Raw genomic sequence first — 26,650 nt, forward strand, 5'->3', positions numbered from 1 at the left:
GGAACCATCTGCAGATCCCTACGTCAAAGCCTCTACGAGATTGACTCTACACTACAGCCGCAACTATGAGCTTCAGCATTCCACACAGAAGCTATGCCGAAGAAACTAGGACGTGCTATCTTTTTCTCCTCAGAGGCTGACCAGCGTAGATAGCCGCCACTAGACGTTCGGTGCCCCTTGCATTCCAGGCTAAAAGCCCAGAACCCTTAAGGGTTCAACCTTTGCCTTTTCCATCCGAGATCGCGGACATGCCGATAGGGCTTTGGGATCATTTGGAGATGGAGGCGTTTACAAGAATTCAAATTGAGAGGGGATATGAGATACATAAGAGGTAGCGGGACTGCTTCTCTCAAAGGTCTGGGACAGTTTCTGAATACCTTCACTCACAACAATTATACTCATATCTCTCTCTTCAAGAGCAACACTGGTTGTTAGCCATACCCAAAAACAAATTGTCAATATGCTTGGCCTATACTTTCCTTCCTTTTGGGTCTTCCCTCTTCGCAGGTCGACAGTCGATGCTGAGGTCGCATATCTTGAGAGCCTTGAAGCCGGCAACTTTGACGAGCCTCTTTATGTCAGACGCAAGGAACTTGGACTAAGCGACTGGTAAACAAGGAAGAGAAGAAGAAAAACAAAAACAAAAAATAAAAACAGTAAGTTGAGGGCTTCAGAATATGTCACTATTTACTTACAACCCACAAGACATGTCTTTTCGGTGCGCCTGGTAGCGGAGCCGGATGTTGCACGACTCGAGACGACTTCACGATTATCTCATCAATATTTCTTTTGTCAGATTGTCCTCTGTATGATAGGACGAGCGATTGTACTCTATATTTGTACTATATCACATCACATCACACCAACTCACACAAAACAGCACAGACAACAAAGATTGTTAAATTCAGCCTGCCAAATCGGCGGCGACAATATGATCAATTTTGAACCTCATGCCATGCATCTCATCTGCTCTCCTTGCTATTAAACCTGGCCGAGTTATGGCCACCCTCCTCCTGCTAAAACAATTTCATCTCCTCGCTCATGCCCGTGGTATATATATAAGGAGTGTCTGGTATCTCAATGCTGATTCTATATGCTTCCCACCATGCGCCAAATGAGTGTCGTGGCAAAAGCCAAATATCCAAATATATAAAGTCATCTCTTCCAAAATCCTGTATGTGCATTGAGTATCCATGAAGCGTAAGCATAAACGTGTAGTCATATTCGAATAGACATTAATGTAAGGAGTGTCGTGAAAAAATATGTTCAAAAAGTGGTTGTTGTTTGAAGATTAGATGAGCACCATCAGCATCGAGAAAAGAGCGATGATAGTGGCAAAGCTAGCTGTCAATCGTGACGCAGCAGCCTCAACCGTTGAAGGTGCGGCAGTTTCGTCTGAGGTAGACGATGAAGTGCGTGTCTCGAGGCGCGATCTGCTCTCAGTAGCGGCTCCAGAAGCACCAGATTCAGTCTCTGATCCCGACTCTGTCTCTGTTGCGGTAGCTCCAGATTCTGTTTCAGTTTCAGTAGCATCTGCGTTGCCAGATCGTGTAGCTTTGACAGTCGTCTCGGTAGCAGCTCCAGAAGCATCAGTTTCTGAACCTGTCTCGGCAGAATCCGTCTCGGTGCCCTTGGTCTGGGCTGTTCTCGATCCTGTTTCTGTAAAGGTAGAAACTAAATCAGTCTCAGAGTCACCAAGTGACGATGTGACAGTTACGACAACACTATTGGCTGTAATAGACAAAGTGGTAGACTCACCAGCTTCAGAGTTTTCAGACCCGTTGGTTGATGTCTCCTCAGCCGCTGTCTCAGTCTCGGTCGCCTCGGCCTTTTCAGTTGTCTCAGCCGGAACCGAACTCTCTTCAGCAGCTTCTCCAGATGTGCTTGGCTGTGATGCACCAGAAGTCGATCCATCTGCATCTGTGGTCGCCTGGGCCTGCTCAGAAACTTGTGTAGAAGCATCTTCTGTAGAAACAGGTTCTGCGATGTCGGTGCTCTCATCCCCAGCACTAGTCGCCTCAGCGGCATCCGAGGTAACAACAGCTTCTGTAGTAGGCTCGGGAGTATCAGTAGTGGTAGGCTGGGGCTCGGCTTCAGCACTAGTAGACTCGGGCTCAGACTCTTCAGTTGTCGCTGGAAGGGCACTGAAATCGCCAGAGGTGGCCTCGACCTGCCCTGTCGTCTCAACATCCGCAGATCCAGTAACTTGGGACTCAGGACCAGATGCAGCTGTGGTGACAGTCGTGGTATCCTTTCCATCACAGTAATCGATGAATTGGTTAAACTCAGGCTCAACATAATCGCGAATGGTGTTCTTGCTCTTGGAGGTGTTATCACTAATACAGTCGCGGCACATGTCGTAGCTGCCACGGAATGAAGAACCTGCTCTGCAGAGTCTGTCTGATTTTCCAGTTGAGAGTGCGATCTTGTATGCGCCATCACAGTCATCGTAGCAAATGGCTGGAGTGACATCTCGCCTGTCGTTCATGTGGAGTCCACGTCGTTGGTTGTTGCTGGGGATATTGTCATAGGACTCTGCTACCGAAGTAGTGGCGTCTGGCCAGTCGCTCAAGGTTGTCTGTGAAGCCCAGTTTCCAGTCGAGAATGTCTTCAGCTCACCACTCACGATCTTCTCATAGACTTGCTTCTCAAAGATATCATAAGAAAGACCGAAAGCCTCTGGGTTCAGGTTGAAGTAACCAGGAGAACGAGGGTAGAAGCCAGTCTTGTTCTTGCGCCATTTCGCCTTCTTGACCTTGGGAGCCTTGATACAGTATTGAGGTTCACAAAGATAGTCCTCATCAGGTGGCTCCGCCCAGAAGTTGCACCATGCTGGCTTCGGCGGGTTGCAGACGTAGCCTGGCTCGCAACCAAATGTGAGATCGGACTTGCGGTCGAGTGGCGCAGATCGACCTGTAGGCTTGGGGCACAAGGTGATGCGTCCAGGAGTAGCCGTGACTGTGGTAGGAGGGAGCTGTACTGTTTGGCTAATGGTCAAGGTAGTAGTGTAGACAGTTGTAGGGCCTGGAACCACTGTGACAACCGTCTCACCGTCCTTAGTAAGGGTAACAGTCTCTGCAGGCAGTCTCTCTGTGACGACAGATTCAATGGTGATAGTAGCCTGCTCTCCAGGGACAGTAACAACAGTACGCTCTCCGGGAACTGTGACTGTCCTTTCCTCGCCAGACACTGTGACAACAGTTTCCTGACCAGGTAGAGTCACAGTCCTTACCACAGTTCTATCTTCGCCAGGCTGGACAATAGTTCTGGGGATCGTCACTGTCTCGTCTTCTCCAGCCTCGGTGATAGTAACCCTGCTTCCTGGAATAGTAACGACGTCGGTAATTGTCAAAGCAGGTTCAGTAACCGTAGTTCCAGCCTCGGTGACAGTGCTTCCGGGCTCAGTGACAGTTTCCTCAGGGAGAGTAATAGTTGTACCAGCCTCAGTCACGGTACTGCCAGGCTCTGTTATAGTAACTTCAGGGTGCGTCACAGTAGTGCCTGGCTCGGTGACAGTCGTTCCAGCCTCGGTAACTGTTGGTCCTGGCACAGTAACAGTACCCCCGTCTTCTGTGATTGTTACTCCAGGCTCCGTGATTGTGACGGGGGGGAGAGTCTCAACAATAGTCTCCCCTGGAAGCGTTTCCACGAAAGTTGGTCCGGGCACAGTTTCTATCACTGTGACCGGCTGTGTCTCAACATATGTCGGCCCAGGTCGAGTCTCAACCACAGTAGTTCCCTCGTGAACTGTTTCTGTGATTGTGGATGCAGCTTGAGTCTCGGTTATCGTCACCTTCTCCGTGACCTTTTCCGTCACCTTCTCAGTCTCAGTAACGGTGACCTTTTCGGTGACCTTTTCGGTGACCTTTTCTGTAATCTTTTCGGTGACAGTGCTGGTGCCGCCAGGAGCGCTTCAAGCATGTTAGTGAAAGCTATTTGAGTAATCAACAGCAACTTACCAAGATTGAGTTGTCTCAGGGGGCGTAGTCGTGGTGGGAGGCTCAGGAGACTCAGTGGTAGTAGTTGGAGGCTCATACGGCCCAGTCGTTGTAGTGGGAGGTACATACGACTCGGTCGTAGTCGTTGGAGGCTCAGGAGCTTCAGTCGTTGTAGTAGGAGGTACGTAAGGCTCGGTTGTGGTGGTAGGGGGCAATGGGGCTTCACTCGTTGTTGTTGGAGGCGCAGGAGGCTCCTCGCTGGTGGTTGAGGGCCCATAGGTTGGAGGCGGGACTACGGTGTAGGAATCTGTGATAACCGGAGGCGGTGGAAGCGGCTCGGTGGTAGTTTCAGGCGGAGGATCTACTGTAGTTGGATCGTTGGCAGGATAGCTGTCTGTGATAACAGGGGGGGGAGGAACCACCACAGTCGTCGTTACGGGTACAGGACAACCGCACTTAGCATCCCAAACCACCATTGTGCCGTCCTCTATGTATGGGGTTCCTGTATCAGCCCCGTCAACACTGGTATCGCCTTGCTCAACTGGCGTGGCAGAGGTGACTTGAGGTGCCGGAGCCGCTGTTGTTTCTGCCTCGACCTCGGCTGCAGAAGTCTGAACTTCGGGAGCGCTGGCGAAGTATCCATCTTGAGCGGGCGCCTGCGTATTGGCAGCAGCAGGTTGGAGGCTTGCTGATTCACTCCTTCGATAGAGACCTTCTCCCACGTTCTGAGCTGGAATCTCAACAGCTGCAGCGCCCAGGGCACTGAGTAATAGTGAGAAGCGCATGACAGGCAACCGCCTTCAATGCAATGAGTGAGTGATACCAGCGTCAGAGCCGTCTGGACCTAGTAGCGAGTGTGGTTGAAACGAACGTCAAAGTCCAACTCTTCTTGGTTGCGATGTTAGAAAAGGTCAAACAAAGAGATCAATACATTGGGCTTGAAGAAGTATCACAAATATATGATAGAGGAGCTGGGACAGGGTTGGGGGCTGAGCAACAGAGGAAGCCTTACCAGAAACCGGCAATGCGGATTTTCAAGCCCACATACATCGACATCCACAAGGAGAGTTAATTACTCTGGTAAGCCACTCCGGAGTATAGATACGGCAGGGGAGCAGCTGAGAGAGCCGAGTTGCGGGTCGATGTAAGAGCAGAGCCGATTCACCAGAGTGAAAAGTTTGTATGTATTCAAACTCAACAGCCAAGAGTCAGCAAAATTAAAGAGATCCTAGTCTGGTCACCGAAGAAAAGATGACTTATTAAGACAAAGAGCAAGGAACATCACAAAAGATCCATTAAGAAGGAGTACAACACTGTAGCTAAAATGTGCTAGAAGAGTTTGTGGGTACCTCGCCTGAGCTTGCTGACCTTGAGCGATCCGTAGCATGAGCAACAATGCATTTACATGCATAGAGCATGGATGAGAACAAGGGTCTGACAGGGGTATACACATTAAGATATGCCCCAATTGAGGAAGCAGGGTGACCTTTGAAGGTCCACTTGGACAAGGGCCTTGTTCTGATGCCTCTGAGAGACTCCAATATCACGCACGTACGCTCTTGGATCCAGAGCTGCGGGCCGTGAAGGGGCGGAGAAGTGACAATATCACATCACAACCCACGAGGGTTGTGCTGACAACAAGGCCACCACATGACAGACAAGATGGAATATCTGACATGGTTTGGGATTAGATAGAATTGACCGAAAACTCATCGAACGGTACTCCGTTCTCCGTTCCTTTCTCTTCAGCCTGAAAGCCAAGGCCTGACGCGCAAGACTGTGACGTTGGCACGGGAGAGGAAGTTCGCGGAGTGGTCTGTAATAATAATAGACAATGCAGCAGAAGTGTCACCGACTCGATGTGTAAGGTACGCCAATGATGCTGTGGCTCATAGAAAGCCGGATCTCACAGGATGTCGGCAGCATTTTGGGTGTAGAGGGGTTCAGAATTTCCCGTATTAAAAGTGCAAAACTAGCCAGTCACATTGTGATTCGAAGAGTCATTGGCTGTAGAATTATGTTGCGTAAACAGCAAAACAGAACAAGTGCGGCACACACAAAGACATGCGTGCTTTGAAGTTGGATGTCAAAAGTTGAATGTGGAGAGGCCTCAATAGAAGTTGACTCGTCGAGCGAGTGAAGTTGAGACGGGAAGTTCGAGGCTCACTCACTCCTTCCTTCCATCCATCGGAACCAAGAAAGCCAAGTAGAGTTAGTGGGTGGCTTATAGTGAAACGGGCGGGCAGGTAGACGCCACAGCCTGACTCTCAGGGCATCTCGTGATGTGATTGGTGGGAGTCTAAACAACGCAACCCAATCCAGGGCGGAAGTTTTTGCTTCGGTCCAGCCCTGTGAGAGCGGGAGAGAGTGGAGACTCCCCGATTTCGTCACTTGTCACTGATTTACGATCCGTTCCAACACGGGTGATCATTGCATGAGTTTTGTCTCTGAAAATACTGGAATATCACAGTAGAAACCTGTTTTTTCTATGAGACGGAGAAAAAACAATGCAGATTCTGTACTAGGCTCTTGCGTACCTGACTAGGTACAGAAGGGATGTTTGTCTGTCTGTCGGTCAATCCAAGGTTGGATACCAGGATAATTAAGCTAAAAGCTGACTGCCCGTTCCACTGCGATCCCCACTGGGTCGACCCTGAGCCCCGCTATAGCCCCCGCCACATGCCGAGCCTTATTCAACTGGAGGTCTCTCTCTGTCTCTCTGAGGATACCTACCACAACAACAAAACATCCATCCATCGCAATCACGGGTCAACGGTGCTCGGATCAGACATTGCCCTTCGCCGACTTGACGCGTTGGCAGATGAATCATCATCTGAACCTTTTCTTTGTTCTCTCAAGTCCACACTCATTTAAAACTGCCCACCTCAATAACCGAACATTACCAAAGCCGGATGCTGTGTTGCCTACAGTTCATCATCTCCTCCCTCCCCCACGCCTGGTCACAACCTCGCATTCAGTCTGACATCTGCGCGACTTTTGATTCATCGTGGTCGTGGCTGCGGGGGCCTCGATGAGTTGCGTCCGATATGCAGCGGACCAAGAGACGTGGATGGTTAGGTTGCCAGCACAGCACAGCGCATAAGTTGATGGAGAGATCATCCTTGCAGTGCAAAAATAACACCCTTTTCCGTACGGGCGGAGGCTCTCCTCTCCTTGGCTTCACGGAGAGAGGGTCCGATGGGTGAGATGTGGTCTTGTTACATTGTCTCCCCCCGACAAGTCCCAGTGCTTATTTTTGGCAGGGATGTGGATGGTAAGATCGGCCATGTCAGTCCAATCCTGGACAAGCCCAGCCTCCAAAGTCTCTTTACGCGTCCTTCGACGGATGGCACTTTTGGATTTGCACTTTCTTCTTGCGACTCTGACATCTCTGTCAGAAAGAGCCAGTTGTTCCGTTCGGTCATGTCCGTGTCCGCGTTCCGTCGCAATAGGGAAATCTGGTGCTGACGAGAAAAACCCACAAGAGGAACAGGGCAATAGTCTTTGCTCAGAGCCTTGTCCTCATCCAACCCGATCAACTGGTCCAATCAACTTGAAACCTCATGCGAGATCGCCGTGATTCCAACTGCCTGGGCCACTTAGCGGTTGTGGCTGTTGATAGTCTGTGAAACAAAACACCACCAACGAGCTCCTGTTGGTTCGTCTGTTTCTCAGCCATAGCCACTGGTTCTTTGTTCAAGAAAACTTGACAGCCTGCATCTTGACTCGGCTGGTCATCTATTCCCTCTACCGCCATCGGCTACCGTCCGTTCCATCAGGTGCATAAGCTGAAAGGGCCTGTTCGGAGCAGTGCCTACACCCTGGTCCAGTCCTCGGTCGATCCCAGATCAAAAACTCCTCGAGGTCAGCCCTTAGCAACAGGATATCCACCTGTTTACCGCTCTGAAAATTTCCACACTTGAAGTGGATGAACCATTCTCAACGGTCAGCCTAGCTTTTCATCATTTAGCGGCAGAATCAGGCTTCAGAGGATTGAGGCTGAGTAGAGCGATATGGAGATCCTGGTCGAAAGTAATGTCCTTACAGAACGGTGTCAGCTCGGAAGCATAACCCTGACCGTAGTCAACGCATGCAGAGCATGCTGCACCGCAGTAAGATGGTGTCCATATTCGCATGGGCAGCCACCGAAGAGCATGGATGTAGCTCAATGGCTGTTTAAACCTCTAACCGACGAATCTGCTGTCTGGGCATGAGGAACAGCTGATCCCTCAGCCCTATCCTTTCCCCATCCCCCTCCGATCTCAACTGGTCTCAGTGGCGAACGTTGGCTCTACAGAGAATACTGTACACTTGCCTTCCATCTTGGTATTCTGTCTTACAGACCGTTTTGGATCCTCTCTAAACCGTTTGCTTTTTCATCTCACAATCATTTTGTCTTGGCGTCTAATTCCTTGATCCTTGCCCAGTCATTCTACTTGCATATTGCACGAACCCTCCAAGCATCGAGCTGCTCGGGCACTTTAGCGATCTTTGATTCTAGACCGAGGCTTTTTCTTTGTTCAATAGGGATTGCTTACCTTCCCGAACTAGCCTTGTTACCTGTGTACACTTTGCCTCCCAGCGGATATTTCGGTCTCTTTGCCGGCCATTGGGAGCGTCTCTAGGACAGAATAAGCAATGGTCCACTAGCATCTTCTTGCAGTTAATTTCTTTCAAACGCCTGCTCTGTGCGACGCCCTCTGAATAACTCATGATTGCAGTCATGATGTTTAGAAACGCTGCACCGTGGGCATTCCTGGCCGCGGCCATAGGTCCAGCGGTCGCACAGTTTGATGCCTGGCAAGATGGGCAAATCAGCACTGAAATATGTATTTGGAAGCAGCCAAGAGGTGAGAACATGGTCTGATTATCTCGTCAAAGCTGTGTCTAATGTCTACTTAGCAATAATGATTCGGGATATGGTGTATCTAGATGGCGGTGATATCAAATGGATTGCAAATATGAACGATGGCCAAGCGATCACAGGACTTGACACAGGTTGGTTATTTCCCTCTATTTATATCGGCCAAACTGACAATCAAAGGTAACAATGAGGGTATCATCCTCAATTTCAACCTAAGCACTCCATTTAATACGACGACAAATGTGACGCAGATTCTTCTCGACAAACCAGCCATGTCAAAAGCACGAGGCGGCTCAGGAAACAGTAACGGTGCTGCGCCTAACTTTATCGACGGCGCTCTTCTTGGTAATGATGCTGAATTCTTCCTTTACGGTGGCGATCTGTTGCGAAACGACGACTTATATCAAGCACCCGATAAGGATGAAGTCTTGGGCTACCAGGCATACCAGTATGGACCGGACAAGCCGACATGGAAGCCAGGTTTTGTTGATGACAAGCTGGACAAAGACGTCACTCGATACGTCGCATACGGGGGGGCAGCAAATGTACCATCTGAAAACCTTGCCTTCTATTTCTCTGGCCTGAGATCCCCGACATATGGAGCTTTCTTCACGAACGATGCCAAGAACAAGGCCACGAATGTTTCCAACACATTGATTACCTTGAACATGGAGGAGCAGCTCTACGAAACTTGGACCAACACGACGTTGAAAGGGCCCAAGGGACGTGCCAATGCAGAGGTTGTTTGGGTGCCTGTGGGCAAGAAAGGTATTCTTGTTGTCCTGGGAGGTGTTGTTTACCCTGAATGGGCAGGACGAAGTGGCAAATCTGCAAATGAGGCAGAGAGTGTAAGTCATATCCAATCTTGCATCAATATGGAAATGATATTGACACTGCACGATGATAGGAAAAGCAAAGCCCTGAGTTTATGCAGACAATCGACATCTACGACATAGACAACAAGAAATGGTACAAGCAGGACACCAAGGACGGTCCAGGCGCACGAACTCGAGGATGTGCTGTTGTTGCCACGGCTTCAGATCGTTCGAGTTTCAACATATTCTATTATGGCGGCTTCGATGGCATTCATCCAGTGGACGCTTACAGTGATGATGTCTGGGTACTCTCGTTGCCATCCTTCACATGGATCAAGATCAACGAAGGGAAGTCTCTTCATGCTCGCGCCGGACACAAGTGCTTCATGCCATACCCTGACCAAATGCTTGTCTTTGGTGGTTACACGTCTCAAGCTGGAAATTCGATTACTTGTCTTGACCAAGGCCCAATTGTGAACTTCAACGTCACCAGTGGACAGTGGTTGGAAGGATATGATCCTGACGAGTACAGTGATTACGGCGTTCACGAAAAGATTCATTCTGAAATCGGAGGTAATGCCAAAGGTGGTGCAACCGCAACTGCCCCTGCAGATGGCTGGTCGACGTCTGCCCTTGAAGACATATTTGGCACTAAATACGACACCAAGAAGATTAAGGAATACTGGCCTTATACTAAGGCAGTCTCAACGGGCAGACCTCGACTAGACAGCGGCGACAACAATGACGACGACAACAAGAGCGGTGGCTCTGGTCTTCCAAACTGGGTTGCGCCAGTTCTCGGAGTCGTTCTTGGACTGATGTTTGTGACCGGCATCCTTGTTGTATTCTGCCTCTGGCGCCGTCGCAAAATCTTCAAGAACAGATCAAGCGACGATGGCACTGAAGATCCAGGCTCGCGTATCCGTTCATGGATCAGGGGCCAGCACAACGAGAAGGCCCCTACAGTCACAACAGACGAGACCCCGACAAGTCCTGGAACCGAGGTTGCCTCAACTGCGAGATTCGTTGGTCTATCACCGTCACCGTCTGATACTCCTGCCTATCCTGTCTCTCCCGCTGAGGTGGCTGATACCCAAATCCATGAGATGCCTGGTAAGTTGCAATTGCTTTCCCAAGTGGTGATGAAAGTTACTGACAGTTTTAGACACCTCAAGACCTCCTGAGCTCCATGACACGGGTCTCTCACCCATCGATATTATCCAAAAGTACTCCCACTTTGCCAAAGACGGCAAATCCCGCTCCATGTCAAATCCTTCCAGCAACTCTTACTCTATAGGAGGGGAACATGCAAGCACCGTTTCGAGATCGACAGGACCTCAAGTATCGCAGCCTGACTCTCCCACAGCTGGCCATAATCGCATGACATCAGATGTATCCGGAGTAACTGAAAGCGACGGGAAACCCACTCGCGTAACATCTGATGTCTCTGGCGTCTCTGAGGGCGATGCCCTGGCACTCAGGCATACGGCCGTTCCCATAAGTCCAAGGAGTGAAAATTCAAGCTTGCCTTCGCCGCCACTTCCCTCTCCTCCCGCGGACCTAACTCCCAATTCACCTATCGGTGAAGGACCAGTATCCCCTGCACCAGTGTCTCCTCCCAGTGCCAGCGAGGCTCCTGGTCGAGACTACATCACAGCCAAGGCCTCAGCAAGCCCTATCCGGAAGAGTATGTTTAAGGAAAGTGATGAGGATATGGGTCATTCTAAATAGATGTTTTAATGTGGGATAAAATCGGAGGATGGCGTTTGAAACGTGGTTTATGATGGAACTTACGGGCATACATATCAATATTGCGCGGCAGGACATTCTTTCACAGGCTCAGCATTCTAGGAGTACGATACCTTGGTTTAGGTTCATGGCGAACTACACTCGTTTTGTTGCAAAATATTCAATGTCTATATACGTTACTTTTGAGTACCTATATTCATAATATCCAATTCATATAAAAAAGCTGTTTGGTCTCTGCTCTGTGTTTAACCTCGCCCTGTGGTGCGTTTCGAGAATCAAGGAATTTTGTCCTTTTCCATGCATGAACAACACAGGCCGTTCGTTTTATTTGAACAATCCGTTTAAACTTCAACGAGTTGGTCATCTTCGTCCTCGACCTCTTCCACCCGTCCATTGGTAGCCTCGGGCTTATCCTCAATCGCCTTAACATCATTCTCTGTCTTGCCCTCGTCTTCCTCGTCTCGTGCCAATACCTGCACCAAGCGCTCGCAAGCTTCTTGAACACCTTCATCGTTTACTCGCGAATGTGTCTCACGAATAACAGGATAGACTTTGACTCGACGCATAAGGTCTCGTCCTTCTCGTGTTGTCGTCAATAATGTGAGTGTCTCAACATGTGTCTGCACATTCTGATTATCTGAGTCTCGCTTCTTATCAGGCGGTAGTAGTTGGAGATCAGGCAGCATATCCATTGTCTCATCAACGTCGTACTCCTCGTTACCCATGATAGGGAGCAGGATATAAGGTAGGATATCGATCTCATCCTCAGATAAGAATGAAGCGTGAGATGAAACCTCAAAAGCGACGTTCTTGATAGTACTAGCGACACCTTTTCGTCGAATATCGGATTTGTGCTCAGTGAAAACCTTGAGCTTGGTAATGGGAATAACCTTGTCATAAGATTGCTCTTCAAGGAAGTGCTTTCGAATATCGGCGTGCTTGGAGAGATCAGCGAAGACGTAGGCTAGATAGTCAAAGTCTGCGTGCTTGTTGTATGTGCCGTCTTGTCCCTTGACGAACAAATCTAGTAGTTGGTTGAGAACAACCTGGTCTGAGCCGAGTTCCTTGGGAGGTTCTTGCTTTCGCTTGAGGAAATCTTTCAAGCCATCCCACTTGGAAAGGTTGGCCACAAGCATGGCTAACAAGTTGGCATTAGGCTCTTCGGGGTTCTAGGTGCCGTGTTAGCGACTGATAATGAGTCTCTTCAGCCTTCAATCATACCACTATTAGATCGAACACAATACCGAGGAACTTCTCGTCTTTTGCAAGGAATTCGAGAACCTCTTGGTCACTCGATAAGTTGACCAGCATTGTGATGGCATGTTCAGCAATTTTCTGAGATATCATTAGTCTCAGGAAGACCCTTTTCATTCTTACAGGCCCGACTTACAGGATGGTCCCGGACCAGGAAACTGAGATGCTTGACTGGTTGAAGTTTCTCGGCTTTGAAGATACTGGGTTCTGACAATGAGTAGGGGACGAGGTTCTCAGCAGCGAGCAGACGAATCTGAGCGTTGGGGTTGGCGATGAAGCCGACGAGCTGTGGTTGATACATGTTAGCCGATGACTCTTCTGGTGTACGGAGAGTTACCTGCCTCTTCTAGTTCAGTTGGCATCTTGTCTCTGTCTTATTATCTTCACTATATGTTGCTGAAGTGAATTTTTAGAGTTGGTGATGATTTTGGAGGGGCATGAGAGTAGTGGGGGTAGAGGCCTGAAGTCATCGCTGCTTCAGTAGGACTGGGCATCATTTTTAGTGGTCAACAAGTGAATTTTCAGTTGGACCCACATCCATGCTGAAGAAGTTTCCAAGGGTCTCTTTTTGTGTCATCATGGTGGCGGGGCAGAATCAGCCTGGTCTATCATATTTTTTCAAGAACAAGACGAGGAAGGCTGTTGGAGGTTTTGGCCTGTCTCGTGGCGAGGCATTAGCGATATCATGCATCATATATTCCCAGTTGCATTATTGCACAGTTAGGAAATACATGGTTTCTTTTTATACTATTTTATAGTGAATAATTAGAGGACTTATGGAAGACGAGAGACAACAGGGGCAAGAATACGTAGAAGCTCTGGTATAGGTTTCAATGAAAAAATAGAGCATAGATCGATACATGAATAGTGTTTCTGCCCTCTCAAGTTGAATTACTCTGATATAAGTGATCCAATTCATAGACAACTTCTCAACCAAAAGCGGTGAACCACCTTTGTGAGCTGATACAGCGCACTAGGCGAATTCGAGCAAGAGGGGTCCTTATCGATAAGGCAAAAATTTTGAAATTCTACCCAAACCGTATACGACTCCAAGCCCACATTGTGTGCCATCTCCAAGTCATTACGCCCAAAATGCCTAAAGCCACTACTCCTTCTGCCTCGCGGCAGACACGACGACACAACCCTCTCGAGGATGACATCACAGCCACTGGTATTCTCAAGAACAAGCCCTCAAAGAGGAGATCAAAGGGCGGCGATGATGAGGAGGAAAACTTTGTCGACGACCGCGCTTCCAGAACCATTCTGCGCATAGGTCGTGAGCTTGCCGAGGAGGAAAATGCTGGCAAGGCTGTCGCTAAACCTACCATCGACACTTTTGGCTACGATTCGCGATTTGACGATGAGGCTGAGGAGGAAAACAAGGTCTATGACGACGACGAGGCTTGGGGCGAGGATGAAGAAGTTGTGGAAGAAATCGAGGTTGACCCCAATGATCTTGACATGTACCGAAAATTCATGCCCGACGAGGAGGATGATTTATTGAAGCATGGCTGGGATCTCAAGCCTACAGGAGAGGAGCAGGGAGAGAGCGTCAACCTTGCAGATCTTATCTTGGAAAAGATTGCTGCTCACGAGGCGGCGCAAGAGAGGCGAGAGAACAACCTGGGACCTCCCGATGAGGAGGACTACGAGCTTCCTCCCAAGGTCATCGAGGTCTACACCAAGTGAGCTCCCAATCGGAACCTGAAATGAAGGCATAAGCTAACAATCCTAGGGTCGGCCAAATTCTCTCTCGATACAAGTCCGGACCTCTGCCAAAGCCCTTCAAGATTCTCCCCACAATCCCTCACTGGGAAGACATTATTGCTATCACCGAGCCCGACAAGTGGTCTACCAATGCTTGCTACCAGGCGACAAGAATCTTCGTCTCCAGCAAGCCCCATATTGTTCAGCGATTCCTGGAAATGGTCATCCTCGACCGCGTTCGCGAAGATATCTACGAAACCAAGAAGCTCAACGTCCATCTCTTCAACTCGCTCAAGAAGGCTCTTTACAAGCCTGCTGCTTTTTTCAAGGGCTTCCTGTTCCCCCTTGTTGGCAGTGGAACATGCACCCTCCGCGAGGCTCATATCATTTCCGCCGTCTTGACTAGAATTTCTATCCCCGTACTTCACTCTGCCGCGGCCCTGAAGGGTCTATGCGATATTGCCGCCCAGGAGGCGTCTCATGGAACCGAGGGCGGAGGTGCCACCAATATCTTCATCAAGGCCCTTCTTGAGAAGAAGTATGCTCTCCCTTTCCAGGTGATCGATGCCCTGGTTTTCCACTTTCTGCGATTCCGCAGTGTCGACCCTGCCTCTGTCCAGGTTGGCGACGCCATGTCGGGCCTGAATGAGGGCGATGCTCGAACAAAGCTGCCCGTTATCTGGCACCAGAGTCTGCTGGCATTTGCTCAGCGATACAAGGGCGATGTCACAGAAGATCAACGTGAGGCCCTTCTGGATCTCCTCCTTACACACGGTCACGCAGCTATTGGACCTGAGGTGAGGAGAGAGTTGTTGGCCGGACGAGGACGTGGTGTGCCGCTGGAGCCCCAGGGCCCAGCATTGGATGGCGATGACACTATGCTCATTGACTAATGGTAATGAGACTGATGTTATCTATCAACGGCATTTCTAATGAAGCAAGACAAACTTGGCGTATGGCGTATTAAAATGGTTTCAAGCTGGTTCGACTTGAGTGGAGATAGAATTGAGTCTGTTGGAGACAACAAGCCCATATCGATACCAATCCAATTACATATGATTCTTTTGTTCCATTTATGTTTCTTTTACAAATATCATCGTGCACTGTCCGTCACCTGCGTGCCTTCCACACCAGTGAGAGTCCTTGTTACCCAATTGGGATGCCATGAGCCCATCATTCACAGCATGTGGAAGGAGCAGTGACAACAGCTGCCATGCACCTCTAGAAGGCATCGGAACTCACTCTCCGAGCGAATCCGATACTCCCACCATTCATCCTCCTGAGTTTCTACCTATGGAACAGCTCTTCTCACTGGCATCTGACGCTATACGTGCTATATTCTCTATCCCAGCCTCCTAGTTTGCTGCTTGAAGCCAATATATAATTCTTTTCCAACATCGTTCCACTTCATCACAATCTTGTCGCCCCGAAGTTGAGTATATCGTCTTGACCGAAGGGCGGCCTCGCCCGAACATTGGTACTCCAGGTTTAAGATGCCGGCGCAGTCTCGTTCAGATCCATCATTGCCAACAATTCGTCATAATATGAACGAGCCCAAGTACGATACCACACTCCGAAACACGTAGAAGCTATACTGATAGCTCTAGTTACTTCAATGTTCCTCATGGAACGGCTGCGTCTCCCTCCTTCGCCGCCGCGGCGTTCACGGCATCCAAACCAAAATATGAAAACCTAATGAAACACCATCCGAGCCTTCCTTCAATGCCGGAGAATATTTTCTCGTCTCCTCTAACTTCGAATGTTGCTACGCCTCGACCAACCTATCGACAATCTTTATCATCCTCTAGTTTCGGCGTTGACCCTCCACGGCCTCCTCATGACGGGTTCGAGTAGGTCTGGTTCCCTCAAGGATACTGGGCAGAGCGCCAAATTATGGTACCACGGAAGAGCACTTCTGGGAAAAGCTTCTTCAAGTGGAGGAACCGCTCGACAAAGTCCGCCAGTGAATCAGACGTTCGAGGCCATTCATTCGCATCTCCTTTAACATCCCTTTCAGCGCCACTCAACTTCCAAGGGTTCGAACCAACACAGCCAAGACCACCTTCCAGTCCCTTTGTGTCGGAATCGGCGCACGTTCTCTCTCTGCAGCATCCTTCCGTCACGCGCTTCTCAGATCAATTTCCAGATTCAAGTGATATATCCCCCAGCCTGAACAGCACAGACTCGATCTCCCCGATGAACAATTCTGGGATAAACGGGCAGACGAATACTCCTCCCTCTTCACCGCCGAGTTCCGTAGGCTTTTACGTCAAAGCGAAGAAGAGTCTCGAATCAAAGCTGAAATTTAAGACTCGCAAAGAGGTAAGTTTGTTTCGTAGGTAGACAAATAGATTGACACTAATCTCGACTAGGAGCCGATGTGTTCAGCTATCCCACAACATGTCCTTCAATGTGCAGCAATGGATGGCACAAGAAATTACTCCAGCATGCTCCAAATCACTAAAACAGGTTCCTGGTTCAAAGACGACGCGGCGAAGCCCAAGCTTCGAAGAAGGCTCTTTGGCAGGGCACCGTGGGCTCGCAAGGAATCAGCAGATTCTTTCAGCAGCGTAACCAGCTCTGTGAGGGAGATACTCAAAGGTGAGACTCCTCCTCCCTCGGCAGCCTCAAGCTATACTTCTTGTATGTTAAAGAACATATACGGTATCTGGGAAGCCGATGCTGACATCCTAGCAGTGCATCTCAACTGTGTTAATGGCCAGTTTCCGGGAGGGGTATGTTCTTGTAAAGCGATCTCGGGTCGCCACATACTAATAGCTTTTTTTTCGTAGGAGGCAAGACGAATAAAGACACCGCCTCTGGCCGAAGACACTGCGAGCGGTCGGCCACGTTCATTTTTCACTGAGACAGTTCCTCCTACAGAAGACGATGAAATGGGGTCTCCGTCGAGAAGGAATTCTCTCCAAACAGTTCGTCGCCAGAGCATTGTTGCCGACACTTACGAGTGGTGGGAAAAGATGCCCAAGAAGCCCGTTCGCAGGAGTCCTTTTCAAGACCGACCTCCTTTTGAGTTTCAGCTACCGGAACATCTTCCCAGCAGCCCAATGTGCCCGACCAACGAAAAACATGTCAGCGGTGGGACTGGTGTCTGTGTCTACCATGGGCGCAGGAAGGGTGCATCAAGAATGGCGCCAGTGTGATTCGAATTACCATTTGAAGCAAGCCGGAAGACAGAGCGGCCATGCCTTGGGTATTAAATGGCTGTTGGTTTGGAGTACCATAGACCTCAACCCCTATGACTTTGATTTGCGTATTCTGCTTTGTTCTTGTAGTAGGATACTGATGAATCAAGTAATAACATCAATAGCAAGAGGGGTCACAAAATAGGTGATAGAGTTGGCAGCACGCTCTTGTTCAGTGCTTTCGTATTCGATTTTTGCATTGATTGATGGTGTTGAGTGATGATAGTCTACTCTATAGCATTCTTCTGTGTATTCCGATTCCCTTGGTTTATATGATCGCCTATTCACCCTACTCTCGTCCCACTTCGACTTGCTTGACTCAAATATGTTCTCAAAACGCCAATCTTATGCTCCAAGAATTAAGAAGTAATCTAGACGGAAGACCTAACTTGGGTACTCGGTGCTCCTTTATAAACCGTCTGGCCCTCTGTAGGCATGACATAGTCATAAGTTTGCTGATTATTCTTCTTTCTGCTCCAGAAGGACTTGCTACCCTTGAAGAACAAAGGCGGCGGGTTGCGAATGTGAGTCAGTACAAGAATAACGAGCCAGACAATGGTGATAGTAGGGATCATCCAAGGACTCTGTTGATATTCGGCGGATCGTGTTGCACTGTATCTTATCAATGCGACGAGACTTGTGCCGAGGCCGAGGAGCGTGAAGAGGACGTGACGGGTAATGGCCCATTTACTCCATGGTTTCGTTCGTGAGATGACGGCCAGAGAGACCATGAGGATCAGGGAGATACCAGCTGCAATGTAGGTATAGTTAAACTGCGTCATGATTAGAACCGAAGTAGATACGACGATATTGCGTGAGATTGACTTACGATAAGTTGAAAACGAACCCACATCTTCTCATTGAGTTCAGATTCAAAACCAGAATCAGTTTGCTGTATGCCTTTGCTCTTGTTCTCGTCGTCAACTTCCTTCGCAAGGTTGATCTTGAAGGTCTCAAGCAGAGCGTTCTCCATGGCACTCATGAGTCCAACCATGGCGTCGACAAAAGTCTGGTAGTCTTTCTCATCAGGGTAATCCTTATCCAGATTTGTATCAGAGTACTTGACGACCTGTGGCCAGAAGGTGTCGTTGATAGTAGAGATATTCTTGAGCGCAGCGTCGGCCGTGTTCAAAGTCGTGATATACTGAGGTGTGTAGGTCTCAAAGAACTTGGTAACCACTTTCTGGAGCTCGTCGACGATCATCTTGGTTGTTGCCTTGGCCATGAGACTTGTGTTGTCTAGGAGTACTGAGCTCGAGTTCAGGTGCTTGAAAACATCAAAGATCTTGGTCCAGATGACGAGCTGTGTGAAACCCTGGATGAAAAGGCAGAGGGCGAGATGTAGAGGATAGTGGAGAAGAGTCCAGAGTTGTTGTCGGAACTTGGGCAGATAAGGATTCTTCATCCAGTCGAAATAGATGAGGAAGACGGCATAGATTGTTGTCGCTGCGGCAGTTACAATGCCAATCGTTGAAGCATCTGTTAGTCGTTAGAAGACACCCTTGCCTAAGGGCATACAAATAGAAGACTTACTCCATGCATCAGGGCTTTCCACGATAGTGACAACGCTCTTTGAAATAGTAATGATTCCATCGCCAACGATAATGACAGTCAACAGACCAATACGCTTCATCAAATGTGTACCCTGGAAGCTCAAGACCGGGAAGATATAGGCAATGGCGAAAGTGAGGATTACCTCTACACCGGCAAGGACATACCAAGTCATGAAGACGTTGCTATTGTGGTTAGTAAAGCGGAATGTGATGCCGAGATAGATCATGGCAAGGGCAAAGTTCAAGCCAATTTGGAGCATCATCGGCAAGACCTGCTTCTTGTACTTTCGGACGTGCCAGAGGATGCTTCCATATTCGACAGCCAAGCACAGGCGAGAGACCATGAGGATGATGGCTAGAGAGTGTCAGATATGAAATTCAGGGGTAGGATGGGGTTGAAAAACATACACATTGTTCTCATGGTCTTCATGTTTTGATCGTGAGGCGTGAACTTGGGTGCAACGACGGCGAATCCAACCATGACTCCGAGATGGACACCTCGAGCCGCACGTTCTGTCTCTGTTAGTATCGTACAACAAGTAATTCTAAACTGACCTACCGAAGAGACTGTCTGTTACAAATCGGACATCATATAGACTAGTAGTGAGCCATGTGATCCACAGAATACTTTCTATCTGTTAGCCTCTTCATCGCAATCATGCTCTCTCTATTCCTACCTGAAGTATCCGACATAGGCTTTGAAACGCTCGTGGCTGTTGACACCTTGTGTTTCGCAAAAGACAGTGTAGTTGGCGGCGAAGAAGAGATCATAGAAAAGCTCGAGTAGACTGGCATCTTCGTGCTGTTTCCGTGTCAGTACAGATTCTCTTAGTGACGTCTTGTGGTGTAGACCTTTTGGAACTGTGGACAGTCATCGTCGTATCTGTTGCCAAAGAGGCTCAGATCAGGAGCAGTAGGGGTCCTTGTGGGAAGACCATCGATGCTAGAGTCGAAAGATATAAGAGGACTCTTGATGAGAGCGAGCTTTTCAGCTGCTGTAGCGCTCTCGTTATGATCTTCTCTAGCCATTCTTTAAAGAAACAATCTCCCTTATCAAAGGTAAGCTTCGTCGTTGCAGGGTATAATAGCATCACGTAGATGCAACAACACTTCACATCTGATAGGATCTCTACACATACCTTGAAGCAGACTACTCAGGCCAGGATGACAATCCAGTCTACAATGATTTTCAAGACTGGATGGAAGCCTAGTTATGTAGACTGGACCGAATATTCGGCTCTGAATGGCTGACAGGGATTACAGGCCTTAATGATAACTTCAAACGCTGATCAGAGCCACGAATGCATGGATTCATCCAGCCAAGTACAGTAGCTGCAATGCACCCTGATATTAACAAGGACCTTGACCGTTGCGAATACAACATTGAAATGGCTTGATAAGAGAATTTTAACCTGGAACTACTGACTAGTGCAGACACAAACATCGAACCGGACCCGGTTAGTTCGTCCTTGTGATGTCTCTGATTGAACAATTCCCACTGTAGAGTAGTATCAGAATCTTACGTGAGAGGGCCAATCTTAGCCCCCAACAATATTAAGTGGTAGCGAGCTGAAGACACTCGGCACATACAAACGGCTCACTAATACGACTTGAACTCTCTGATTCGCCAGGTGATCTGTTTTTAGAGACACCGATAAAGCTTGGCAAAGTGTGGTGATCCACAAGGCTGGGAGAGCGTTGGAGTCTTTAGTGGAGACTGTTGCTATTAAATGCAACGGCTGAGCCAAAGTTCCCAGGATGTTTCGTTTTGTCTTTGCTCTTTTGGGTTGTATTTTTCGTGGCGCTGACTGGTTGTAACGCTGGCGATGGATCCTTCGCTGGTTTTTGCTTACCATTCGCATGCAGAGACCTTCTGCGTCCAGCCGCTCTATATACCCTGTATTCTGTGGTCTGATAGACATGCAATCATGGGTTTGAACAAGTTTGGATCTACCTTAATTGAAATGAACTATGTTGATAGAGGACGTTCGGGAAATAAAGTTCAACGTGCAATCTAAATATCCACTGTAGCATGGCAGAGATGATAGTTGAGTACATAGATATATGGTCTGATACTTGAGATGACGATGCTGGTGCCCTCGCGGTCAGATGCAACCAAGTTGAGTCATTAGCGGCTAAAACATGTAAATAGACCGAGTCACTGCATGCAAATGCAAGCACAACAACCCCTGGACTCGAATTACAGACCAACATCCATTGTCTTTAAAGAATGCAACCCAGTTAGGAAACTCAAAAACCAACAGCATCTCATAAGGCTGGTAAAGTGGGCCATTGTGCATATTCCCCATGTCTCGTGACTTGGCTCCATTCAAGCGCTTAATTCTCATTTCGACGCGTCAAACGCGTCTCCCCCTTGACTTGACTTGGCCTGGTAACTCAGCGCAACCAACCCATAATGTCGATGGGCAACAAAAACAAACTTCGAGATGATGCAGTGTTAGTTTTCGGTCCGGAAACCATTTGACGATATTTTCTGTCATCCACGCAACCACAATGGACTCTCCTAGCCAGGACGCAAGCGCTCGAAAGAGAAATCATTTTCAAGACGATCCTGTACCTACTCCTCCAACATTAAAGAAACGAAGAGTCGACGGACTCGCACAGGGATCACCCTCGACCCCGAAAGCTCTCGATGCTATCAACTCAGCATACTCTTCTACTATATCCAGTCAAAACGCCTGGCCACCAGTGAACAACAACCTTGAAGCGCCCAACTCCAACACACAACCTGCAGCTCAACCATCACAACCACCACCACCAGCTTCTGCAGCGCCCAAATTTCGACCAGCCATCAAACTATCTGCTTTGAAAGGCACAATATGGGACACTCAAGATGCTCCCCGTCCCGTGCCTCTACCCAAAAAAGTAGGCCCTGGGCGACCGAGAACCACAACAGCCAAAAAACCACCCGGACCCAGGGGCAGACCACGAAAGAAGAAGGTACAAGAAGGGGATGAAGAAAACCAGCAAGGCACTCAAACGCAAGAATCAGCCGACGAGTTGGCCACAGCAAATGGAAATCTATCGGTATCGAAACCTACACCAAAGGGAATTCTGACTCCCAAGAAAGGCAGACCACGAGGACGACCACCGAAAAATGTTAGTTTTGGGGCAGGCCAAGATCGAAATGGAGAGGTCTACTTTGAGGACCTGCCGAAGAACGCCAAGACACCTCGTAAGGCGGCCAACTCTGAGGCGGACGAACTTGTATGCGCAATCTGCATCAAACCGCACTCCCAACCTCCGAACCAAATTATTCTATGCGACATGTGTGATTTTGCCGTTCATCAAGAATGTTACGGAGTGCCTGATATCCCTGAAGGCGACTGGCTTTGCAAGTCATGTACTCAAGAGGACATACTTAAGACGCCGAAAAAGACTGCAGGCGTCGAAGTTCCGGCCATCAAGATCGCAGCGGATGTACCTGATATTGCTAATTTGGGACAACATGTGCGATCATTACAGCGAGTTCTTCTGGACCGATGTACAGGGAGAAGACGCTTACAGTTGCCTGGCCAGCTGGAGGCTGAGGAGAAGGTTTACCAACTTGTGGAACAAACGGTTGTTGCTGGTGAAGGAAACTCAATGCTTGTCATTGGAGGGAGAGGCTGCGGAAAGACCACTGTAAGTTTTACTGTTCCCGGGATGAACCGAAAGCTAATTCCACATCTCAGTTGTTAGAAAAGGTCATCTCGGATGTATCTCAGGAGCATAAGAACGACTTCCATGTCGTGAGGCTCAATGGTTTCATCCACACAGACGACAAGCTTGCGCTGAAGGAAATCTGGCGACAGCTGGGCAAGGAGATGCAGGTCGAGGATGACTTGGTGACCAGAGTGAGTAACCTCAATACCTAGCCCTTGGCTAGACTCACTGACAATGTAGACAAACTATGCCGACACCATGGCGTCGTTACTGGCTCTCTTGTCACATCCCTCTGAAATTATCGGTACAGACGAAGGTGTCACGTCACAGTCGATTGTGTTTGTGATTGACGAATTCGACATGTTTGCATCCCACCCTCGACAAACACTATTGTACAACTTGTTTGATATTGCACAATCACGAAAGGCGCCCATCGCCGTAATTGGCTGTACGACTCGGTTAGATGTTGTTGAGATGCTGGAGAAGCGAGTCAAGAGTCGGTTCAGTCATCGCTACGTCTACCTCTCTCTGCCCCGGAACCTTCAAGCCTACTGGCAAGTGTGCAGACAGGGATTGATTGTCGATAGTGATGAGGCTGAAAAGGAGGGTATCAACACCTATCTTGAAGGACATGCTGAGTTCCAGCAGTATTGGAGCCAAAAGATAGAGGTAAGTCAAAGCAAAGCATATCTATGACTTTGCTGGATACTAACACCCAGGCTAGGGCCTCTACAGAGAACGATCCTTCCAGGACTTGCTTCAGTATCACTATTACACGACCAAGTCGACTTCGGCATTCCTTACCGAATGGATTTTGCCCCTGTCGGCTCTCTCAGCTAACGATGTCACACTCAAGATACCTTCTGTGCAAGGAGAGATTGAATCCTTGACAGCCCCTGACTCCAGACTTCACCTGCTGTCTACACTGTCAGAGCTGGACCTGGGTCTCCTTATTGCTGCAGCACGATTGGACATTGTTGCACACACGGACACGGTCAACCTGGCGATGGCGTATGATGAGTACAGCTCCCTGATGGGCAAACAGCGAGTGCACTCGGCGGCGGCAGGCATGCTTGCTGTAGGTGGAGGTGTGCGAGTCTGGAGCCGGGGCGTGGCTGGTATAGCATGGGAACGGCTGATCTCCCTTGGATTGCTTGTGCCAGCCGGTATTGGTGGTGCCCGTAACCTAGGGCATGGTGGATTGGAGGGCAAGATGTGGAAAGTCGATGTCGCACTGGAGGAGATCCCGGCAGCGGTGAAGCTGAACGCTGTACTGGCGAGATGGTGTAGAGAGATTTAGTGGAGGAGGTGAGGCAAGGCGAGGTTGTTGTTTTACGATATGATGCCCTACTGGCGTGTTAGATACACATCTGCACTCCATTGATAGAGTCAGGATTAATGATGCCCCTGCATCTACATGTCTTTTGTAGAGACATGTAAAGAATACATCGGCGATACTTTGCTAACATCCTTGGTTTGCTGAAGAGGTTTGCAACGGGAACAAGACGGCCTTGCAAGAGGATGGTTTGCCCCTTGAAGATCGCGGTGAGTTATTCTGGGACCCGACTTTACGGCACGCGGGAAACACGGCACACTAGTGAAGAGCTGTGAGGATATTCGGTGAGGAGAAACAGTTTGAGGTTTCGAATATAGTAGATACGGGTTACGAGGAGAGGATCTTTGCAGATCAAAGTCCATCTGTAGATTTCCAGAATATTTCCAGATTTACTCCATGTTACACTGGAACTCTGCTTCGGCAATATTATGGATATTGGATGTTTGAAGATATTAGGGGGCTTTTTTAGGTCCCCTTGATGGCCATAACATGCTAAAATCTCACGGGGCAGACGAGGGTGCGTTTTAGTGAGACGTGTCAAGTGACAGCGTCAATTTGTAATTGATTTGATGATGTTTTATGTTGATATTTGAAACAAGTGAAGCTATTTTTATTCAGTAAAAGTATTTGAATTTGAATACTTGATGAATTATTCTTAAGCTGATCACGTCACTGAAGATGGCTGAGATTAGGTCAAGATGAGCTTGAGCTAGTGGCAAGCGAATACAACACTGCCCAGTTCCCGAGCGTCTTCGGTCAGGGAATAGAAGGCTCGACACGTCGAGCGGCCGGCACCTGCTGAGTTAGTTAGATTTTGTGGCTTACCGCCGTGCCTGCCTTCCATAGGTAGCTGAACTGAACTGTCCTTCACTGGGGCTGAAGGATCGCATTTTCAGCAGGAGATGGGCAAGTAACGTAGCAGTGTCGTACTTGCCCATGAGTCCCATAACATGGGTTGGATTGGATGCAATAAATTCTTGCCTTAGCAAGAGTGAATCAACTTTCGTCATCACCAATAAATCTTCAACAACAAATTAAGAGATCGCCAACGTTTTACTTATTCAAACCCATAAAAACTTGGAAACCTTGGACCCTTTTTTTCGTTCCGTACATATTCTTTGATCATCATCGCTCCTCAACCTTATTACAATTCTTATTCTTATCATCATCATCATCATCATCGAATATTCATTCATTACTCAGCATTTCATCATCTCACTGCTCTCACCCAGCAGCCGGCACTTTACCTACCTAGTTATACTGCACCAACTAGAAAAATACGTGTAATACTGTGTCCATCACATCCATCACATCCATCACCAAAGCAAAACCATGACTCGGTCAACATTCACGACTATCACACCCTTGCCCTCAGACATATCCAGAGAGCATGTAGTCGACTTTCTCCACGACCATCTCGCCATGATTGACTTGAATCCTCTCATTATAGAACGCCACCAAATCCCTCCTCCGCCACACGCCCCGGAGGATGAGAAGAAGTGTGTATGGTACTCCATGACGGACCGTATCGACTATCTCCCCGGCGGTCTTGTCTCCGGCCAGGTCTCTTACACCGCAGCCTTCTTCGACTCTCCTGATGGCCTACAGACGCACAGCTACGCTCCTATGGGGCTTGATCTCCGTGGGCGTTGGTCTGTAGGTGGCACGATGCCAGGAGAACGCCCGCAGCCTGTTGAGCTTGGTCTCGGGGCGCCTACTACGGGTCTCTATCTCCGTGAGGATGTCGATATGCGCTGTAACATGCTCATGGTGGGGTTTGTCAAGAAGACTATCAAGAAGTCGCACGGGACACTGGTCGAGAAGCTATCTCAGAAGACCTCCATGAAGATGGCAAGGCACTCTATGCAAAACTTTGGGTCCAGCTCCCCAGGAAGTCTTCAAACGCCAACCCCTACAGGGTCTGAATCCTCAGCAGTACCGCCTATGGGGCCGCTTCTCCCACCTGCCGTGAGCAATGACCAGCGCGAGTTTGCCCCGGACCTATCTTCACCACCTACCTATGGCCACGGCACACCCTCTTCCTCTTTAAATTTGGGCAACATATCCGTACATCCGCAGAGAAGCGGCGGTCTAGTACACCCTGGACAACCTCAGCGGCTAGATTCGAATCAGTCGGGGCTTGGTCATGCAGGAACTGTCTATCGTGGCAACAGCAGGCCTGATCATTACACCGAGTTCTCTGGTCAGAACCCCTATGCTAACTCACGGACCCCATACGATGAGCGGGAGAACTTTGCGGAACTAGACGATGGCACCCATAACCATCCTCGCCACTACGAAGAAAAGTCAGGGCCCGCAGAGCTAGCTTGAGGCTTGCATGCGGCAGCATAACATGGCTGATCTATGGTTGTTTCTTTTTTGTTTGGAGCAGGGGCGTCATTTCTAGCCAGGACTGTTATGTCTATCTTTTGAATACCACATCATATCATATCAGGTACGAGGGAAGCACATTGACAATATACAGGATATCGGACGCAGGTTTAATGAGCATAATGATAAAATTACGTTGAGTACTATACGTATTCATATTATACCAACGATAAA

The 26,650-nt window shown here is 48.8% G+C and overlaps 8 protein-coding genes across 8 annotated transcripts; 5 read left to right on the top strand and 3 right to left on the bottom strand.

Annotated features, from left to right (window-relative positions):
- Nucleotides 1-1,291: 1,291 nt before the first annotated feature.
- On the bottom strand, nt 1,292-4,723 carry FTJAE_6714 (uncharacterized protein; the record flags this gene model as incomplete). Its single annotated transcript, XM_037353355.1, has 2 exons — nt 1,292-3,911; nt 3,960-4,723. The coding sequence occupies 2 exons, from the start codon at nt 4,721-4,723 to the stop codon at nt 1,292-1,294; spliced, it is 3,384 nt and encodes a 1,127-aa protein (XP_037206257.1).
- A 3,938-nt stretch (nt 4,724-8,661) lies between these two features.
- Nucleotides 8,662-11,348, top strand: FTJAE_6715 (uncharacterized protein; the record flags this gene model as incomplete). Its single annotated transcript, XM_037353356.1, has 5 exons — nt 8,662-8,788; nt 8,841-8,936; nt 8,983-9,650; nt 9,710-10,730; nt 10,783-11,348. The coding sequence occupies 5 exons, from the start codon at nt 8,662-8,664 to the stop codon at nt 11,346-11,348; spliced, it is 2,478 nt and encodes an 825-aa protein (XP_037206258.1).
- A 359-nt stretch (nt 11,349-11,707) lies between these two features.
- Nucleotides 11,708-13,200, bottom strand: FTJAE_6716 (uncharacterized protein; the record flags this gene model as incomplete). The annotated part of the gene is made up of 4 exons (XM_037353357.1): nt 11,708-12,535; nt 12,588-12,701; nt 12,757-12,957; nt 13,156-13,200. The coding sequence occupies 4 exons, from the start codon at nt 13,198-13,200 to the stop codon at nt 11,708-11,710; spliced, it is 1,188 nt and encodes a 395-aa protein (XP_037206259.1).
- A 512-nt stretch (nt 13,201-13,712) lies between these two features.
- Nucleotides 13,713-15,220, top strand: FTJAE_6717 (bystin; the record flags this gene model as incomplete). The annotated part of the gene is made up of 2 exons (XM_037353358.1): nt 13,713-14,305; nt 14,356-15,220. The coding sequence occupies 2 exons, from the start codon at nt 13,713-13,715 to the stop codon at nt 15,218-15,220; spliced, it is 1,458 nt and encodes a 485-aa protein (XP_037206260.1).
- A 1,000-nt stretch (nt 15,221-16,220) lies between these two features.
- FTJAE_6718 (uncharacterized protein) lies at nt 16,221-17,488 on the top strand (the record flags this gene model as incomplete). The annotated part of the gene is made up of 3 exons (XM_037353359.1): nt 16,221-16,649; nt 16,700-17,062; nt 17,120-17,488. The coding sequence occupies 3 exons, from the start codon at nt 16,221-16,223 to the stop codon at nt 17,486-17,488; spliced, it is 1,161 nt and encodes a 386-aa protein (XP_037206261.1).
- A 413-nt stretch (nt 17,489-17,901) lies between these two features.
- FTJAE_6719 (bacterial low temperature requirement a) lies at nt 17,902-20,112 on the bottom strand (the record flags this gene model as incomplete). The annotated part of the gene is made up of 7 exons (XM_037353360.1): nt 17,902-18,303; nt 18,360-19,009; nt 19,064-19,438; nt 19,492-19,596; nt 19,643-19,710; nt 19,761-19,885; nt 19,936-20,112. 7 exons carry the CDS (start codon nt 20,110-20,112, stop codon nt 17,902-17,904), a joined length of 1,902 nt encoding a protein of 633 aa, XP_037206262.1.
- Nucleotides 20,113-21,597: 1,485 nt separating this feature from the next.
- Nucleotides 21,598-24,049, top strand: FTJAE_6720 (origin recognition complex subunit 4; the record flags this gene model as incomplete). The annotated part of the gene is made up of 4 exons (XM_037353362.1): nt 21,598-22,728; nt 22,779-22,940; nt 22,990-23,418; nt 23,474-24,049. The coding sequence occupies 4 exons, from the start codon at nt 21,598-21,600 to the stop codon at nt 24,047-24,049; spliced, it is 2,298 nt and encodes a 765-aa protein (XP_037206263.1).
- A 1,368-nt stretch (nt 24,050-25,417) lies between these two features.
- Nucleotides 25,418-26,416, top strand: FTJAE_6721 (uncharacterized protein; the record flags this gene model as incomplete). The annotated part of the gene is made up of 1 exon (XM_037353363.1): nt 25,418-26,416. One exon carries the CDS (start codon nt 25,418-25,420, stop codon nt 26,414-26,416), a length of 999 nt encoding a protein of 332 aa, XP_037206264.1.
- Between the last annotated feature and the right edge of the window lie 234 nt (nt 26,417-26,650).

The sequence above is a fragment of the Fusarium tjaetaba genome, assembly GCF_013396195.1.
Source record: "Fusarium tjaetaba strain NRRL 66243 chromosome Unknown NRRL66243_c0000130, whole genome shotgun sequence".
NCBI lineage: Eukaryota > Fungi > Ascomycota > Sordariomycetes > Hypocreales > Nectriaceae > Fusarium > Fusarium tjaetaba.